This window comes from Falco punctatus, assembly GCF_963210335.1.
Source record: "Falco punctatus genome assembly, chromosome: 6".
NCBI classification, from domain to species: Eukaryota; Metazoa; Chordata; class Aves; order Falconiformes; family Falconidae; genus Falco; species Falco punctatus.
The window spans coordinates 52,972,901-52,992,908 of record NC_137585.1 but is presented as its reverse complement, the minus strand read 5'-3'; the positions used below and the strand labels follow the sequence as shown (position 1 = coordinate 52,992,908).

The 20,008-nt window shown below is 40.2% G+C and overlaps 1 protein-coding gene across 1 annotated transcript in view; it reads left to right on the top strand.

Moving 5' to 3' along the window:
* LRIG3 (leucine rich repeats and immunoglobulin like domains 3) overlaps nt 1-13,971 on the top strand; it is a 77,386-nt gene extending 63,415 nt beyond the window's left edge. The window contains exons 14-19 of the mRNA XM_080392596.1: nt 462-743; nt 1,343-1,795; nt 2,008-2,166; nt 3,270-3,413; nt 3,502-3,777; nt 6,870-13,971. Of these exons, the coding sequence (XP_080248722.1) occupies nt 462-743; nt 1,343-1,795; nt 2,008-2,166; nt 3,270-3,413; nt 3,502-3,777; nt 6,870-7,114 (1,559 nt within the window). The 3' untranslated portion in view covers nt 7,115-13,971. The remainder of the gene's footprint in view (nt 1-461; nt 744-1,342; nt 1,796-2,007; nt 2,167-3,269; nt 3,414-3,501; nt 3,778-6,869) is intronic.
* Nucleotides 13,972-20,008: the final 6,037 nt, after the last annotated feature.

The window sequence follows — 20,008 nt, the reverse complement described above, 5'->3', positions numbered from 1 at the left end:
CTTTAGAAGATGCCTTAAATAAGCTGAGATTAATTCTAAAAATATATCCGCTTCCAAGATCACCATTCAGTTTTACCTCTGTTACCTCTGGCCTCATTGTGCTGAACCATAGTATAGGAAAAAACAAATAGTAAATCACAATTCGTGGTAAATCTGACAAAATCTGTGTAATAAGATGGAAAAACATTTGTCTTTTCTTCACAGGAGGTAAGTGTATACTCTTTTTCAAGGTACTATGGAAAGGTCATGTAGGAGGCTGTTAGTAGAAATGAGATTTTGATCTAGATGGTCTCACATACTTCATAGATCTCTCCCTTTCTCTTTGGTGGCTACTGATAAATTTAGGTTGTAAGCTTCTCCAGCACTTTTAGGCCCAAGAATTAAGAGTTAAGAAAATGCTGTGCAAACCCCGAAATGTTATGTTTCATTTATTCATTTTGGTATCACTAACTTTTCTTTAGTGCTGCCTTCATTTACAAAGATCCCTATGGACTTAACCATTCGTGCTGGGGCAATGGCACGTTTGGAATGTGCTGCAGTTGGGCATCCTGTCCCGCAGATTGCTTGGCAGAAAGATGGTGGAACAGATTTTCCTGCAGCGCGCAAGAGGCGCATGCATGTCATGCCTGAAGATGATGTATTCTTTATTGTTGATGTAAAGATTGAGGACACAGGAGTTTATAGCTGTACAGCTCAAAACACTGCTGGAAGCATTTCAGCTAATGCAACGTTAACCGTACTAGGTAAGACATTGGCAATCCTTGATGGTGTAATCTCCTTGAAGAGCAAAACTATTGCTGAGCACTTTCAAATTCATAAGCTGATTAAAAGTAGCAAAGCTGTGAAAGTGTTGTATAGGAACAAAAATATTCTGAAATAATTTCTCTTTACAGATAGATAGAAATACGTACTTCAGCACACAACCACTATTATGATGCAAAATAATAAGTTTGTTATGTTTCTCAGTGCGTACACTATGTCTGATATGTGGGGAGGGAGGGAAGGGGGCTTCTATTTTTGTTTAGAGACAGGAGATTTTGTTTAACTTGTCATTTCCTGATGTTTTATTAACCATTTTTGAGCTACTTCTCTGCAATCTTGAGCATGTATGTTTGGCCTTTTTACTTTCTAAGGTAGTTGAGTGTCTAGGTCTGATCAATTGACAAGTAAACTGTAGGCTCTAAGATCAAATTCCTTGAGTGTGTTTTTTCTGAGAATGAGAGTAAGCTTTATTAGGCCTTACTGATGCATTTAATTTAGCTTTTCCTCTTGAGCTGTGAAGGGACATGTTCCCATTCTTGCAAGGTCATTTAGAGTATAATGGCTTATGCTTTCTTTTCAGAAACACCATCATTTTTGCGGCCTTTGCTGGATCGAACTGTAACAAAAGGTGAAACTGCAGTTTTGCAGTGTATTGCTGGTGGTAGCCCTCCACCCCGACTGAATTGGACTAAGGATGACAGCCCTCTTGTGGTAACGGAAAGACATTTCTTTGCTGCAGGCAATCAGTTACTAATTATTGTGGACACAGATGTGGAAGATGCTGGGAAATACACTTGTGAAATGTCTAATACTCTTGGAACAGAGCGGGGCAACATCCGTCTTAATGTAATTCCTACTCCCACCTGTGATTCTCCTCAAAACATTGCCCCATCACTTGATGATGATGGATGGGCTACAGTTGGCATTGTGATCATAGCTGTGGTTTGCTGTGTGGTGGGCACTTCCTTGGTGTGGGTGGTCATCATCTACCACACCAGAAGGAGAAATGAAGATTGCAGCATCACAAATACAGGTGTGTAAACTGAAGGTTTGCCTTGGAAAGCAAAAAAAAATGTTTGTGGTTGCTTTGCAATGACTTTATTGTAGGAACATTTGTGTGCTTTGACTCAGAGTCAGAAGGGTGAATTACTTGTTACCTTCAGCGCTTTGCTGACAAGTTTAAAAATACTTCTACAAACTCTGAAGTATGCTGATGGCTTTTGTGTGTGTTTTGCTTCTCCACAGATGAAACAAACTTGCCTGCTGACATTCCAAGCTACCTGTCATCCCAGGGAACACTGGCTGAAAGGCAGGATGGATATGGTTCATCTGAAAATGGCAGTCATCATCAGTTCCTCACATCTTCTGTGGGAGGGTATTTCTTGCAGCAGAGGGACAGTAATGGTAAGTGTAAAATAGTAAGCAGATTTTCCATGTTGCTTGAGTTGCTGCAGTTTGGCTATTGTCTTTCAAGCTAAGAGAAATAACATTAAAGAAACGTCTTCAACAAAGTTTAAGAGAGCATATGAAATGTATTGCTTGGTATTGTTTCGATGAGGTAATAAGTAACTTGGTTCTGTTCATCCAAATGATGCTATGGCTTTGCTTTAATCATGAAGTTTTTCTCTATAGTCTCAAAGGTAAAATTAAACTGATGATCGCTTTTCCAAAATAAGAGTGTCCGAAAGGAGTTACAACAGCATGCTTTCCTCTGTTACAGCTTGAAAAGAATGCTTTTAATGGAGCGTAGGCATAGGTGGTAATACCAGTGTAACTTTAGTATAATAAAACTGGTTAAACTTTCCTGTTAGAAAAGTCATTAGTGTCCGAGTCAATAAAGGATTTAAGGTGATTGCAACTTAAAAGCTGCAGTACTTAATATTTATACATCTGGCCCCTGAGAATGCAGAACATAATCTGGGTTAGGGAGGAAAAGGCAACTTACTGGGAAGGGGTTGGGGTCAAGGGGTACAGTCAGGATTTGAGGTGGGGGGGAATGGAGTAGTGGTGAGATAATTCTGCAGTTGTAGGGTAGTGAGAGGAGCAGCCTGTTTGTGGAGTAAGAACCGCAGACCATGTTCACAGCTTTCAGGAACCACTGAACTGAAAGTCAGTATTGCTGTTTGAGCACCCAGTGACTCTCAGATTCTTCCACCTGGGATTTTCTTGTTAGCACTCTGCTCCAAAAGGTGGCTGTGTGATGGAGCATAAGCCTGGCTTCCAGTACAGGAAGGAAATCCCTGGTTCTGATCCCTGTAATTTGGTTTGTTCTGTTATCCAGGGACTGTGTAATGAAGCAGTGTGACATATTCTCTGTCAAGCTAATTAATTGAACACTTGCTAGAATTAGAATTCTCATCAAAAGATTAGGTTAAACTTAAGCTCTAAATACACTGTGAAATGTGGTTGAACTGATGGGGTTCTTAAAAGAATAAAACTTAGTTAAGAAACCATAAGCTGAAACTTAAGAAAAGACCATATGCTCACATGTCAATTTTATTTTTAAGGCATTTGCCATCTAGATAATGGCAGTGAAGCAGACCTTGAAGGTGTTGCAGATCCATTCCTATGCCACTATCTGGGGACTTCAGGGACTTTGTATTTGAAAGGGAACACATATGGCTCTGAAGCCTTTGAAGCATACAGTGCAAGTAAGTTGGGGAGGGGAAAAAAGTTTTAGTCATAATTTGATCTTATTCTATGATGAATCTATATAAAAACAATTTTTCATTTTTTTAGGTTGCAGCCCTGACCAAAGAACAGCATGCCTGGACCCTTATGAGTCTGGCTATTTAAAGAAAAAGGAATGCTATCAGTACTCGCCTCCACTGGAAGATCCATTTGACCAGTGTGTTGGCATTATTGGGATGCAGGCTACAAGTAGCAAATTTATTAACTCCATTTATACTCAAAATGAAGGAACTGGACTGAAAAGCAAAAGTCTGCATTCAGACACATTTGATTTAAACAGAAGTTTGGAACGTTCATCTGTTATCAGTAACAGCACTTTCATGGGTATGTTCTAGCTATTGCTTTTTATTCAACCTGCTGATATCCTTGCTGTGTAGTTTCCTACTTCCAACACTAAGCAAAACTGATTTCTGAGCTGCTTCTTTTCCACTCTTACAGTAGGTAATTCTGTAGTAGTGTTTAAATGTTCATATAGCTGGCATTGTGAAAAAACTGATTTTGTGCAATTTTTCGTGAGCTTATTTTTGTGGGTGTCCATGAATTTATTAAGGTATAATATAAATACTTTAGAAAGAAGGAGAAGAGAGACAGGAAGTAATTGAGAAAAGGCAGTTTGAGAGTTGTTCTTGACGTTTTGCATGTATTCTTGTCTTTTTGTTTTCTTCCTGCCTGAGTAACTTACAATATTGCATTTAGGCTCACTCTCACCACTGCTGTGCATGAGGACAGTTGGATGCTGCAGTACTCAGGATGCCTGCTGGGTCCTACCAGGAGTTAGCCAGGAGATGGACCCTATCCTGTGTTGCAAAGGGGGCAGCTTGGGGCTTGGTCAGAAGCAGAACTGACACGTCAGTTGTCAGCTGTAACAGGTCACATGCGGTAGTCCGTGTTCACCTCTGGATGTGACTGTGAGCCATGTTCTGCTTCTCAGGAAGCCTGACTTTTAAGGACCGTTAAATACAACATGCCAAATGTTTGAAGTTCAGCAACAGAAAAGTGATTACAGTAAAACTGCTTAATGAGCATATTTAGATTACCCAGGGTATCTTGATAGGTTACACTTACATAACAGTGTCATCAGTGGAGTGATTCTTATCTTCTTACCTTAGTATAGCTGGCAGATTTCTATTGATGTTAGGATACTCAAACACACTTTAACAAACTTCAGGCATACCAGGAGTTTTGCCTGACAGGCAAAAGCCCCAGGAGGGCTCAGGGCAGCTGGAGAGACTTGAACTCCATTGTGTGAGGATATATTGTATAATACAGTGAGCCAGAACTATTTACCCTCCAGAGTAAGGTACTGTGGGAAAATGCCCTCATTACCCCTCCTTTGTCGTCTTTACTCATGGTGTGTATGACAAGAGCTCCTGAAGCTTAATTCAGGGTTTAAAATTCTAATCCAGATTGCAGGTAGAGGTGAGGGGAATGAGAAGACTGTTGCTTTACCTTTGAAGCTCCCTACATTTTGGGTATTGGTTTGGTTCGTTGGTTAAAAACATGTATAAACCCACATACTGTTTTCATCCCTGTGTTATCTGAGCACCAAGTGCAGCCCTGGTACCGTGGATTGTCTCCGGGCTGGTGTCAGCATGGTTGATCAAGGCGTCGGTCTTCTGGCTCTGCAAGGGGACCTGGAATGTGCATCACTGGGCTCTTTGTTCTCAGGGGGTGGGGAAGGAGGTACAAGCTCTGAAGTTTTCCCCCTTCGAAAGCCAGATGTTTGGACTGTAAAACATTGCAGATGCCATGACATCTGGCAGAGGCCCTAGGACTACACATGGCCTCCTGGCTGCCTGCCACTATTGCTGTGGTGGGACTGTGCACACAGGGCTTTACCATGTGTCTCCTGCAGAAATTAATTGTACTGTATGTGGGTATATCCAGGAGTTAATGCAGCCTCAAGGGCTCATATTCCCACTTCTGCCCTAAAAATCTATGCAGAGCTTCTTTCTTTTGTCAGGTCTCAGAGCTACTACCTCACCCAAGTTGCAATGTCATTGCCTTGGATGCTTCATAATCATTAGTACTCTTCAGTCAGACAGCCTATGGTTAGATCTTGGAGGTGGTGGCTGTGGAAGAAGTTGTGATAGATCTCTTTTTGTTAGTTGTGGGTTGGCTTCTTCAGCATCATTGTCTTAAAATTCAGCCCCCCCTTTTGCCTCGACAATCACAATGAAGAAGACAGCTGGCGTTAACATCACTGTTGATGCATGAGCCAGAAAGTTCACAGCTTGGATTTATTTTATTTTTTTTTTTTAGGACAGGATTAATTTGTAGCTTTGGTGCTGTGAGGAACACCTTTTCATGTTGTATTAGGAGCTAAATTGCTCTGCAGATCATAGGTGCAAATATGGACCTTGTCCAAATCTGATTTTAGTAACATCTTAGATTACAGTTGTACTTGAAACCTTTGCTTCTATCAACTAAGCAAAACTGAAAGTGTGGTTTTTTGGGTGCAAAATTTATTAATGATTGTAGTTTAAAATAATTAATAAAAACTGAGTTCTTCAAAATCCACCGGTTGCACATTGTCCTCTGAAAATAAGTCTTTTGAGTGTCATTTACAGGCACAATAACTTTTGATGCTGTATCCAGTGAAAAAAGAGAGGGCCCTTCTTCAAGAGGTGTTGATGCTAACACCTTCCCAATGGCGAAGAGTGACAGACACACTATTTTTTGGCTAGTGAATCCAGATACTTACGAATAAAGATTCAACTGAATGCCAGATTCTCTTTGGGCTACATCTCTTCTAGCCATTTGCAGACAAAGCAATGAAGAGGTGTGAATGGAGAATTTTGTTGGCGGGACCTTTGTTATTAATGGGAGATGCTAGCCAGAAAAAGATTGGTTTAGCATTCAGATTGCATGGTAGGAGGGTGTTGTATAACTCTATACATGTTAGCTTTTTGTCATTTGTTGCTTTGTTTTGTTGGGGTTTTTTTTTTGTTGGTGGTGTTTTTTTGGGGTTTTGTAATTTTTGCTGAACTGCGTGGCAGATTTCATGTGCCATTCATTCACTGGAGAACTAAACAGGGAGACTTGTGACTTTTGCATTAGAAAGTGTCTTGTGATATGTTCGCAGGTTGGTCTGTGTACCCACCTCCACCCTCACCTCCCTCCCTCAAGAAAAATGGGCATGAAAGTAGTCATGAAAACAGGAGTAATGAAGTTGTGTGTGGCTATACGTTTACTTTGGAAATGTTTCTAATCTCTCAGGTGGCAGAATCTTGCCTTATGCTTGTGATCATATGGATGTTTTCTTTTAAGGGGTAAAATAACAGTGAAGTAAAATCTCACTTTGGTGAACTTTTGCTTGTGTCGATCCTTGGCTTGCATTCTAACATGCAGCCCTTAGTGAGACACAAAACTGTTAGCATCACTATTTCTGTACTTACTCATTTGCTGTCTTTCAGGAACGTTTGGAAAGCCTTTATGGAGGCCTCAGCTGGACTCTCTTTCAAGTTGTAGACAGCCAGCAAATTGCCAACCAAAAACCTCCCGTAATAATCCTCATGCCTCACTGGACTTTGATGCAGAGGCAGATGAAGATGGAAAGGAAAGGACAGTTTCTAGAGGAGAAAATAGCATTTATACTTACAAACAGTCCTTTGAAAACTTTAGGACTTCTACTTTCCAATCCTGTGATTTGGATACATAGCTCCTTTTGGACCTGCCGTTGATTTCTGGAACCAAAGAAATACTTTGACATACTACTACCTCAGTGTGGAATTTTATTTAAAAAGAGAATACACAAAGGAAGAAGGGAAGAAAGAAACCACGTGATACTATGAATTCAGAACAAATAAATACGTTTTTATTCACATAAAGCATAATTGCCAAAATGCTCTACATTTTTATACAGGGAAAACATTCCTTATGGGAGTACTATATTTCTAATTATTTTATAGCTTTGTTTTATGCAAATAATATCGTTTGTAAATTAATGGTGTAAATAATACAACGTATGTATTTCTATGTCAGACTTCATTTTATTGAAATGAGTAGTAAGCATTCTAATTTTGTACTGTTACTTGTACTTTTTTACAAATGGAAACTCCATGCTGTTTGCAGGTATCATGCATCTTATTTGCACATTACTTTTAATAAAATATGCTGCCATGTGGTCTTCGACCCACATTAGTATATGAAGAATGAAAATCATGAATGAATTATGTTTGTATATAGTGTTGTATACGTAGGTGCTTTCTGTTGCGTGTTTGCACCTTTATTTGACTAAAACATGTGTCTTTAGATTTACTGTGTTAAATATGTTCACCTTCTAAGAGTGGGTGTGGTCCTGCCACAACTACTGGTAAGGTGGGTTGAAGCTATTTGTGGCAAAATAAGTGCGCAAATCATCCACTTTGTGAACTCCCGCTATCAGATGTGTGTGCCCACGTTTTCAGTTTTCATGTGCACAGGGCTAGTACCAACAGCTTGCCCATGCCTATGTGCAAATACCTTGTCTGCCTCTGGCGGAGGATATGCACGGATCCATATAATGCTATTTCGTAAAAGAAAAGAGGGCACTGTTTGTCTGCCTGGTAGCATCATTCTTTTCTAAGTGTCTTAGGCTTAGTGTTAAGTGCTTGCCAAGTGTGCAGTACATGCCCAAGTCTTTGCTTTCCCATACCCTTTCTCCCTTTTTTTTGCTTCTGCAACCACTTCTATGCCCAACATGAGAAGGTAATCCAAGTAGAAGATAATGTTTTCTTTGGTTTAACTCATGCTTCTGTTCCTTACTCAGCTGCCCTTTTCTGGTCAGAGATGAGATCTGTGCTTTTTTGAGTTGCTCAGTCAAGTTGAGCAATTGTAAATTCTTGCTGGATTAAATTTGCAGTAATGAACCCAGTGCCTTTAACTAGATGAAGTCAGAGAAAGAGGATTGCTTACTATAAAATAGTAATTAAAACTAAGGAAAAACACTCTGTTTTGTTTTTCTGTGTACAGATGCCTACTATTTTAAAAAGCTGTGGATCTCGTCACTGCTGCATTAAAACAGTGAGACTCCAAAATGGTTAATGTTACAGGACAGTGGCTTTTTAAATCTGCCTACTTTGAAGGTGCAACTTTACATAGTTGCCAAATCACTTCTTTTAAACTAAATTAAAAGCAGCTGTTAGAGTAGGCCATCACAGACATCACAGTTTATGTTAGAGCAAAGGTTTTGCTGCCTGTTGTAGCTGAGCTAAGGGCTTTTTGTTATTTGTAGCCAGAAACCTGGTACCCAGATTGCGATGCAATTTCCCTTTAATTTAGGCACCAGTATGAGAGACAGGAAGTTAATCCATCCTTAGTCACTGGTGGTCTCAGTGTAGAGAATGGATTTTGCGTGCTTTAGTTGATCATATTGCCAGATTTTCTGACTCTTATTGTTAATTTGTCTTCATTGCTGCCAGATGTGCTAATGTGGTGACAGACATTGATATGGGTATTTGATTATAATTAAGTGCATTTTGAAGGAGATTAATTTTTCCTGAGTTAAGCACAAAGCTATAAGTCAACAAGGCAAGAAATCTTAAATTTTTTTCACTTGGTAACTCCTTTTTTTCTCCCTCTTCCAGTGACCCTAGGGTTTTTTTAGGTGGAGTAGAGCCGGGGGCCATGATAGCTTGTGTTTATAAACACACATTGCTTTTTGACATATCTGAAAAAACAGAGAGAGTTAAAAAAAGTAAGTACTTGTTTCATTCCAGAATTAATGTTTATTCTTAAGACTCCATGTTAAAGGTTCATCATGAAAAACAGGATTTTAATTTATTTACTGTAGTGGGGGAGGGTTGGGAACAGTGGCAGTGTCATTTTTATTCTTTTTTCATCTTCTCCCTTAAGTACTTTTTTTGACTCACTGTTGGAGAGCATAAAGATCCTAATCACCCAAGGATGTGGATCTCTGTACTCAAATAAATGTTCAGGGTCAATGACTGAATTTTAACTGCTTTTCATCAAGTTTCATTTAGCATCCTAAAAGTACAAATGACTTAAAATTTTATTTGACGACTTAAATATCCAGAAATGGAAATGGATGCTCCCAAGTCCTCTTTTCTGCCAGTGTGTTTTCATGTTTAGTAAGTTGATTGTGCTTAAATACAGTGGCAATCTGTAAATTGCAAGATACTTGCAATATCTTAATAGTTCTTTTTAAGACCACTGATGTAACCAAACATCTGTTTTAAAGGCTTGCAAGTTCTCTTGACTTCATTCTCTTTTTTTTTTTTTTTTTTTTTTTTTTGTTCTCCTTTCCTTTCCCCCTCTGAAGATCCAGATGTTATGGAGCTGGTAGTTTGATATTTACACAGCTGAAAGCTAAATCATAAGTTGATGTGATTGGGGGGAGGAATTGTGGCCAACACTGAGTAAAGCTTACCCTGCATCTCCAGAGTCTTAGAATGAGAAACAAGTGTTGCTGAATGACAGAACAGACATTTTGCAGTTTTATGACCAGCGGCAACTGGAATCTTGTCATGATATCACTTAAAACTTGTAAAATATTCCTTTAAGGCAAAGGTGATATCCTCTTAATGCTTTACACAACAAAATGTTTTACCCAATGAACTCATACAAATAATTGCTGAATGGTTTCTGCAAGTCATGAATAATAATTTTAATAATTCTAGACAGATAAATGGAGTTACTTGGTGACCAGAATCTCTTTGGAGCAAGCATTTCCTAACTGAGTAACCTAAATGGTGTGTCTGAGATGACACTGGGGGATACCTGCATAGTTTCTTAACCAAAGGCTGTTACTATTTTAAACACACAAAACCTTAAGGAGCAGTACAGTATTTCAGGTCCAAATGCTTTTAACTTGGAATGAATTACTTAACTGTAAATGGTTCTTGACAGTGCCACAACAGCAAAGAGCTAGGCTCAAACTCTCTCCTGAAGAATATTGCTACTTTTCCAACTGAATACTTAGTAGTGTTGCCAAACATTTCTTATTTCAGTCTCGGGGATATCTTGAACCTTATTCCTTGAATTGCTCCAAAGAAGCTTAAAACTAAGACTTAAGATTCAAGATCCATTAAAGATTTCCAAAGATTTATACTGCTAACATTTGTGTTCTGCCAACCTTACAAGCCAGGACCATAACTGGGGATTGTGTTTCTTTTCAAGTATAAATATAAGCAGAAGTTTTACTTGTGAGACCTCTTGTTGCAGATATAGCACGTCTCAGAGAATTGTGTTTTCTCAGTGAAGGCTTCTCACTTTGTGTATTGCTTTGTCATAAAGAATGCGTCTGACTAGTTGGATGTTAGTTTAGCAGCTGTGTAAAATTATTTTATTCAGGAAATATGGCAGGGGGGTGGGGGAGCGGGGGGGGGGGGCTCAGCCTGTCTAGTGAAGGCAGGATGTATGACAAGGTGCAGTTCTTGTACATATGGTTTTACTCAGATGAAAAGCTTACCAGATACCCTCCTTTATTATATTGTGTGGAAGTGTTATAGCCGGGAATAAAAGTCATAGTGTCTTTGTTCACTTACGTGTGGCAAAAAGTGCTTCTTACAGGTGTTCTGCCTAGGTGTTAGGGGTCGGTAGTTGCAGTGAAATAACATGTGCACATCCTGTTACTTACCCAGGCGCAGGAGGCCTCTCCCGTTTCCCATGCTGCCTTTTCTCTCACCACTCAATACTGCACCTGTGTCCATTGGGGATACTCTTTGGTAAACGCACGCTACTCTGTTTCCAGTTTCTTTGCTTGCCCTGTCACTGAGGTTACAAATGCATCCAGTTTACAGAGCACCCTGTAGCTGAAGGCAGTAAGTCCGTAGTGGCTGGGTGCTGGAGGAGAGGAGGGGAAGTGTGGGGAGACAGGCTAGCCACAGCTTTAGGAAGCGCTTGTTGTGGATATGCAGTAAATACATAATTGAGGAGAGAGGTATAAAATACTTTAATCCAATATATGCATTCCCATGTTCTTCACAATACTTTTTGTGTATTTAATTCCACTTATCCTCTGTGCTTTAAAATGCCAAAAGCAGCTATGCACCAAAAAGCATGTCATCTGAAGAGTTATGTCTTATTGCATGTAAGATCTCCTTTTCTGGTAGACAAGAAACAAAATCCATTCATTACTCTGTGTTTGTGTTCCAGACTAAATATTGCTGGTACAGTGCATAGTTTCCCAGGGTCGTGTGGTCCATGGGGTTCACTGTGTCAGAATGTGTGTGTGTGATCAGTGTGATTCAAGAATGCTATGGGACAGCAGGACCTGAGAGTGAAGTTGGTGGTAATTTAAGTTTGCTGCTTGTAAAACAAATTTAGACTGTGACTTGAGCCCAGGTTTTTATTTCGCACACAAAAGAGAACAGAACCATAAATTGCTCTAGATTACAGACTACTGATGGTACTTCAGTGTGATCACTTTTCCTTGGCCAACAACAAGTGCTTTCATGTTACACCAGTTCAGCTGGACTGTTGACCATGGGCTGTTCACCAACAAGTGCAATGCAGGAGTTTGCAATCTGAGCACCCGTATATACCATGTTTGGAAATGAATGGTGACTGATTTAAAGCCCTGTGAATTTCAAATATGACGGCACTGGAAATTAAGATTTTACTTACTTGACAGAGGTATTAAGATCCCCTGAATAGGCTGTGAGATTTTTGAAGCCTTTGCTTTGAAAGACTTGGATCAGCGTGGTCTAAAGACCCCCTCATTTGCCATAGCAATGTGCATCCTATTTACTTTCTGCACTTCCTTTGTAGATGTGCATGGGGAAGCTCTGACTTACGATTTGAGACCGCTGCTGGATAATCAAAATTCAGGTACTGATTATACAGCTATTTGAAATAATACCTTGAACAGCAAGGCTTCAGCTTCTTTCACGGTAAAATGATGCAAAACCACATCAGTTCCTATTCAGTTAAAGAAACTACCTTTGGCAGTAATCCTTGTGTCCAGTGTACTTATTTTAGAAATCTACTGAAAAAGACTAATGGGGGAATTTATGCTGATGTCCTTTGGTTTTGTTTATGCTGCCGTTTTCCATTTTGCATTGCTATAACATGGAGAATTCAGGGCTGCAGCCACCATTCAACAAATGGTAAGGTTTCATGCTGATTTTCTTAGATGTGCCAGTACTTAACAGCCATATCAAATTCTGTCCTGCTGCTAATGTGCTGGCACGCCACGTGTGAGGGAAGTAATCAGAGCTACTGTAAGTCAGAGCAACAGAGATACTGTAAAGTGAATGTAGGGGAGGAAGGCTGGAGTTCCTGCCATATCATAAAGTTCTAAATAATCTCCTTGTTCCAAGGGAGTAATTTGTGTCGGTTTTAACATTTACTACTCACAATGCAGTTCAATAAGCTTATCAAGGAGTTAGAGCTGCCACCCTATCAGCACTTGAATGGGGCATTTGTGCCATTTTCTGCAGGACACAGTATGTTGGAGCTGGAGATACTTGGTGAGATACTTGTCTGATGCTCGGTCCACATAGGCAGAATTGTTGCTGACAAAGAGCCATCTAGGTGGCAGGGCTAATTGTATCTGGAGAGATATGCACATCTACCCCAGAAATGTTAGAGAAGTTTTTGAAACTGCTTTTCAATTTCATTGTGATTCTAGACTCCTATAAATAATCAGAAAGATTTGGTCTTTCATATGGTATGAGGAGGTCTCTCATGACATGACTTACTGCATGCAGAAAGATTTTGCAGACTATTTCTTGACTGGCATAGTTGAAAACCAGAAAGCTCATACAAAAAAATACTTGTTCCACTGGTACCGCATAATAATTGTAACACATCTCCGAATGAGGTTGCTTTTTTTTAAAAAATAGTTTTTTAACAGTTGTGGCTGACTAGCACAGCAATTAAGAAGCTACTATTTAAGTTGTAGAAGACACATAAACAAGCCAGCTCTTATAACTGAAACTAGCTACTCTGTGGCTTAAACTGTACTTGCACTGCTACCTGCTGTGGGTCTGTATGCCAACAGCATTAAGAAAGCCTCGGTGCTACAGTGGTCAACTGCCCAGAGCCTGGCTTCTGCCACACATTGATCGTATTCTTTATTAGTGTAAACTTCTTTCTCTGTTAACCTTCCCTCAGAAAAGGGGAAACATGGTCTCCATCATAATTAGCTTACACAGCTTTCCATGTAAGCTAAAGAATGGAAAGTGTCGGGCACACACAGCAGCCTCGTAGGTATTTGCTGTAAGCAGGGAGAAGTTAATCTGCTCTCAGATTTTGGCAAGGGGACAAACCTCTATGTTTAAAAAAGTGCTTAGAATGAATTAAATTTCACCTAAGTGTGACCACGCAGTAGGTAAAGTAATAAAATGATGGTGATGATGGAAAATATGACTAATCAGAAAGCTGTATTCATGAATAAAATTATGCTTTAATGTAAACTGAGGTTCTTAAGTGCCTCATTTTAAAAATGTGTTTGTTTATTGCACTGGAGCTTGTAACAACTGTGTTATTTCACCTACCAGCACACTCCAGCAGTTTCATCTGAAATAGCATTTTCACTCAAACTAGGTTTTGTTGTTTGGTTTTTTTTTTTTTTTTTTTTAAAAAAAAGATGAAATCAAAAAGCAGCTCTGTGATGCTGATTTTTGGTTTACTATATCACTTACATCAGAACATAAAAAAATCTGAAAAAATGGAAATGCTTTGATTTTTGTCTTTGAAATTACTTGTTGCAAAATTGTTTTAATTTTTGAATTCTCAGTTTTCCACTCAGAACTGGAATAAAGAATGCAGAGCCCTTTGGGTTATCAGGGCAACACAGACCAGGTGCAGAGGCTGATGAGGGCAGCGGTGTTGCTTGTTCTCTCCCCACCACACATCCCTTTTCCCAGGTCCGTTTGATCTGAGTTTGGCATGTCCCTGTGGATTGATTCTCATTGCCACCAGAGCATGTATCTCTTCCCGATTTCTTCTTAGCTGTTCTGACTCGAGTTTCTACAGTTGTAGAGTCAGGCTTAATATTTTTCTGTGCTGTTGGGAATATTCTGCTCTCTGTACCCTTTGAGAATTGTAGGAAGCTGGTCCCTGCACTTTCTGCATTAACCCTAGGTGGTTTGATTCTGAACAAGCACGGAGTGGACTCTCCAGAGTTACCACTGTGTGTGCTGTGGGCAGGGGAGCCTCAGTGACAGCCCCACTCTTGGGATGACCCCCACCCTGGGGGTGCCTTGCTCCAGCAGAACTCAAACAGCACCTCTGATTCAGGGGCTGTGTGAGCACTGCCCAAACATTCACTCCCTTAAACTGAAATGCAAATCAAAGGCTGCATCACACAGTCATCTCTTAAACAAGGCAGCTGGGGAAACTTCTTGAAGTCTATAATGTCTGATCAACTTCGTTTACTTTTTAAAAAAACAGCAACTTAGCACTGTGTTGCAGGATGATGGAAACTGTATTCAGCATTCCCAAATATCATCAGCTGTCTTCCATGCTTTCTTCAACATCTTACTGTCTTGCAAAGAAGCAAGCAAGTTGTAGGTACGGAGGCTGAGGAGAGGGATCTGGGAAAGGCATTCCTACCCCTTTCCCCTACCCAAGCCTTTCCAGCTCTTCAATAGTGTTGGACCTCTTTTCTCCTCTCAAAACATTCTTAAATGGAAAAGTAGGGATTTGTTCATATAGTTCATAGCAATTACAAAGTAACTATTATATAAATTTGGTGGGATTTTTCTCTTTTTAATGAGGTCTTTGACAAAGGAGTTTTGAGCTTATGTGGGCTTCCTGTTTTGAGCTTCATATTTTCCTCAGGGGGGGGAAAAAAAAAAAGTCTGCTTTTTTAGGGCCAGCTGTTTTATATAGCTAAGTTAAAACATGCCTGGAAAGGCTGTGGTTATTCTCCTGTCTGAAAAATAATACACTTTTTTCTTCTTCTCCCCCCCCCCCCCCCCCCCCTTTTTTTGTAACGTTTAGCATATTTCCCTTTAAACATGTTGTTTATTTCTGTATTTTCTGTGTGCGAATCTGCCACCACCATTAGTTTCTTTGAAACACTGGCTTCAAAAGTGGCCATTGGTTTCCTCCTCTTCCTCAAATATTCTTGCAGATGTTGCTGTAAATCAATTACAGTGCCGACATAGCAGTTGGCTGCCTGTCAAATGTGCCATAATAACGCAGCTCAGTAAAATGTGGAATTTCTGAGGTACTGCTTGTAATTTTTTCAATGGTGTTATAAATTCCCAGCCATGTCAGCACAGGTGGAAACAAAGTCATAAATAATGTGTGTGTGTGTGCACGTGCACGCACGTGTGTGTGTGTAGAGGGTGGGGAGTAGAAGTTGCATGCACTTATTCTTCCTAAAGGGTTCCCTAGGTGCTTCACTGCTTCAATGATTTAATTCAGCTACTTGAAGCAAATTAAAAAAAGAAATCCTTTCATTAAAATCAAAATAATCTTGCTAACAAAGTTTTAGAGAGAGCATGTGTGCACGCAAATTAAAGCAAGTAGGCTGTCGCTGCTATGGGTACGAGCTGGCACTGGTAAGCTATGCCAAGCTTCCCAGTAGCCCTTCAGGTAATGATGAAAGAGCCGTTTCAGTTACCCACTGGGAGCTTCTGCTTCTCAGAGGGCTGAGCCGAGCTGCCCCTTGTCTTCAAGAGAACCCAGCAGTGAGCTGGAGCACTGTGCTGATGGTTCGCAGTGCTGGGCAAGGACGAGAATGTGCACTGTCCTGACATCTTTTGCTTTCCTGTTTCCTTGTGCAATCGATTCTGAGAGGCAAGATGTTTGGGTATTTCCTCTTCGTTGAGTTAACCAGTTTTGAATCCCACAGGTTTTTTAGGCTACTTAAAGGTAGAGTCACCTTTAGGAATGCAGCTAATCCAGCTGAATGGTCCATGCTGACAAGGCAGCCCCTACCCCACCTGCCTGGCCATGCCGAACCTTCTGCCCCTCCTGTGGGAACTGATCTTTCACCTGAACACGTGCTGAGCCTGGCAAGGAGTTAGACCATCCTTTCCCCAAAAATAAATAGTTTCTGTCTGCTCCCTTTGAATCCATGAGGACTACACAGGAGCTGTTACACAACAGCTGAGGGCAAAACATTTGGTGGTATCTTAGAGAGAATTTGATGAGCTGGTTCTGCTGAACTACCTGACAGGAAAGCCAGGCTCTGGGAACACTGATTTTATGAATATCACCTCTTATTATAATCAGTGCTAGGATGTATTAATGCTTCACAACCAAATAATAAGCTCAGCCTAAGAACTTCTTACCCACTATTTCAATTGTCACTAGAGAAACATGATTTAGAACAAAATACCAAGTTACAGTACACAATGATATTTATAGTCCACAGATGTGGTGACTAACATTGAACTGCACACAAAACTAGCATTGAAAGAATGCATATTTTCACAGTTACAGACTTTAAAATTAGGTATTGCTAAAGGTAAAAATGAGTATTTGGCCTTCTCAATGTCTTCATGCACTTTCTATATTTAGCTGCTTGGAAACAAGATCTGGTAATATATGTATCTGGTACTTTCACTTAAATTTATTTCAAATACAGTCTAGCCACTAGTATGCAACAGGATCTTCAACTGACAAGGGTTATTAGAATTTAGAATTAGCAGAATAAATCAGCTAATTTAATTGGAATCTAAACAGTAAGTATTCTATTTTTTTCTGCTATCTACTGTTTTATGGTTATCAGTATCTATACCAGCAACTGCCAAACGGAGCACACTTGAACCGAGATCCTCCCATCCATCCAAGTATTTGATTTAAGTGAAAATATATAATTCTACTCTCAGCAGACTTCAAAATCAGCTTACTTGTAAATTTTTTTTTTACCCTTCATGTTGCAAAATGGCATACTGAAAAAATAGGTCCTATATAAAACCAATTGGTCCAAAAGGTGATCAAACCCAGTATAATTTCCCTTAAGTAATAAAGCAGTAGCTCCTTGTTACTGCTTCTGTTCCTGGTCCCTCTTTTGTGTCAGTGCTGAGAAGCCACACAAGACTGTCTCCCGCTGGCAAGGTCCTGCCTTGGACCTCCAGCTTGCATGGAAAAGGCAAGGGCTAAAATATGGGTTTGGCATTGTGGTGGCTTGTATGCTTTTGAGAAGACTCAATAAATGTGGAGGAGAGCAAGTATAGGAAAAGAGAAAGAGTGGGACCAGGGAGGAGTGTCAGGAATATAAGGAGTAGGCCACATAGGTGTGCTGGGAGATACAGACTGGGAGGAATAGAGATGTTCAGCTACCAAAAAAACCCTGTAGGCTGGAGGGTGAGCAGAGATGAAGGAGAACATTTGGACATTTGTCCTACTGCCACAAGAAGGGTCTACTCTGCACATTTTGAGCTCTTTAGAACAAAGTTAAATCAAACTGCTCTGCCATAGATCATTATGAAAAATACTTTCACTGTCTTGTATTAACACCACCCAACCCACACACCTGAAAGACATTCTCACATGCACGGTGAAGAGCCCATGCTGTGCAGTCTGGTCATTTTAGTGGAGGTTTTAACTCAAACAAGTGGATGCAAGTGGTAGGGCTAGGGTTCTTTCTGCTTCATTTCAGCTGACAGAAAGTTGGGCCTCTAACCTCTGGTAACTGTTTTGGTTTCCCCTGGACTCAGTGAAGTCTGAGTCCTGTAAGTGATAGGTACCTCAGGAGATGCTTCTTCCCACGCATCTTGGAAACCCATCTGAGGAGGAGCTGCACTGCTGTTCAAGGCTGCCCACAACTCTGCTGATAGCCTTGAAACAACCAGATTAAATTAAAAGCCTAACTTTTAAACATGTAGGGGTAGGTGAGTAAATTTTGTGCTGTAACAATATTTCTTCCTCAGTAGGAATGACACAAAAAAGCAAGGTTCAGCTGACTTCATATAGCCTCAATCAGGTTTATAAAGCTTGTCGTGGTTTAACTCCAGCTGGTGACTGAGCCCCAGGCACCTGCTCGATCACTCCCCCCATAGTGGATGGGGGAGAGGATTGAAAGAGTAAAAGTGAGAAAACTCATGGCTTGAGGTAAAGACAGTTTAATGGGTAAAGCAAAAGCTGTGCACGCAAGCAAAGCAAAACAAGGAATTCATTCACTTGTTCCGATCAGCAAGCAGGTGTTCGGCCATCCCCAGGAGAGCCGGGCTCCATCCCACATAATGGTTACTTGGGAAGACAAATGCCGTAATGCCAAATGTCCCCCCTCCTCCTTCTTCCCCCAGCTTATATACTTGGCTTGACATCATACGGTATGGGATATCCCTTTGACCAGTTCGGGTCAGCTGTCCTGGCTGTGTCCACTCCCAATTTCCCATGCCTCCCAGCCCTCTGGCTGGCAGGGCCCAAGGAACTGAAAAGTCCTTGACTTAGGGTGAACATTACCCAGCAAGAACCAAAACCATCCGTGTGCTGTCAATATTGTTCTCACACCAAGTCCAAAACACAGCACTGCACCAGCTACTGAGAAGAAAATTAACTTTGTCCCAGCTGAAACCAGGACAAAGCTGCAAACAAGAAAAGAGATATGTAATTGTAAACAGTGGTGCATGTGATGCTGAAGCTGAGATCATTAACACAATATCCTCTTCTGTAACTTTAAATGCTCATAATAGGAATGGAGGACAGGAGGGCTAGAGAGAGTCAGCATTCAGTCCATTTTGCCAATATGACAAATAAATTACTATAGAAAATGGTCCTCCATAGAAGCCATCTGGGTTTTCATTGTCCAATCCACTTAGAAAGGTTTTCTAAAATGTGCTTGTTCAGAAAGATAGGAATCTTTTTCTGATTTTCAGCCAAAGTTTACTCAGGACAGGTGTTTGCTCTTTGGAATAACATTTCTCAGTTGCTGAAAGTAGACAAAACTGTATCCAGTATTTAGACTGCAATGTTTTTATAAAGACCAAGCGTATTCCATCTCAACCTTTCTCTTAATGAGCTAAAGAATCCAAATTTCTCTACTTCCCTTTGAATATGATTTTTTATTTTTTTATCGGTTTATTACCCATTTTTGGCATCTCTTTCTTCTAAATTTATAAATCCAACCAAACATCTCTCTAAATCAACAATGGCAGTAATTTGAAAAGTTAGCTTTATTCTGAACATTGAGTTAAGTATTGAACACCACCACACCCCACACCCCCCCCAGGAGAAAAACAAAAAAAGTGAATGTAGGTGTATCCCTTGTGTTTGATTAAAGTCCCCTTGTAGCGTCCACCAAACTTATAATACAGCCCTAACAAATTCTGCAGACCTACAAGAACTGATGTGGTTGGTGGGAGGAAGAAACAAGTTTCTGTTGAGCAGGATCACAAAAAGATAGTGGCTTGTTCTGAGGCAGGTCATGTTACACTGGGTGCAAGGTGGCCTCGTTTGAAGTCAATAGTATATTCCTCTTCTTTACATTAAGATTTTATTAGTGTTCTAGCAGTTAAGTATAGGATGACTGGAGGGGCTGGTAACAGTGCAATGGAGTACTGGGTTTAGAACTTTATTAAAATGATCTAATCTCTCCATAACACAGCCAGCAATTAATTGGCACTTACAACTAATGGAAATAAATCAATCTGATCAACATTCAAAATATGTCATTTCTCAGAAACCTGAATTTAAATGAAAAGCAAGA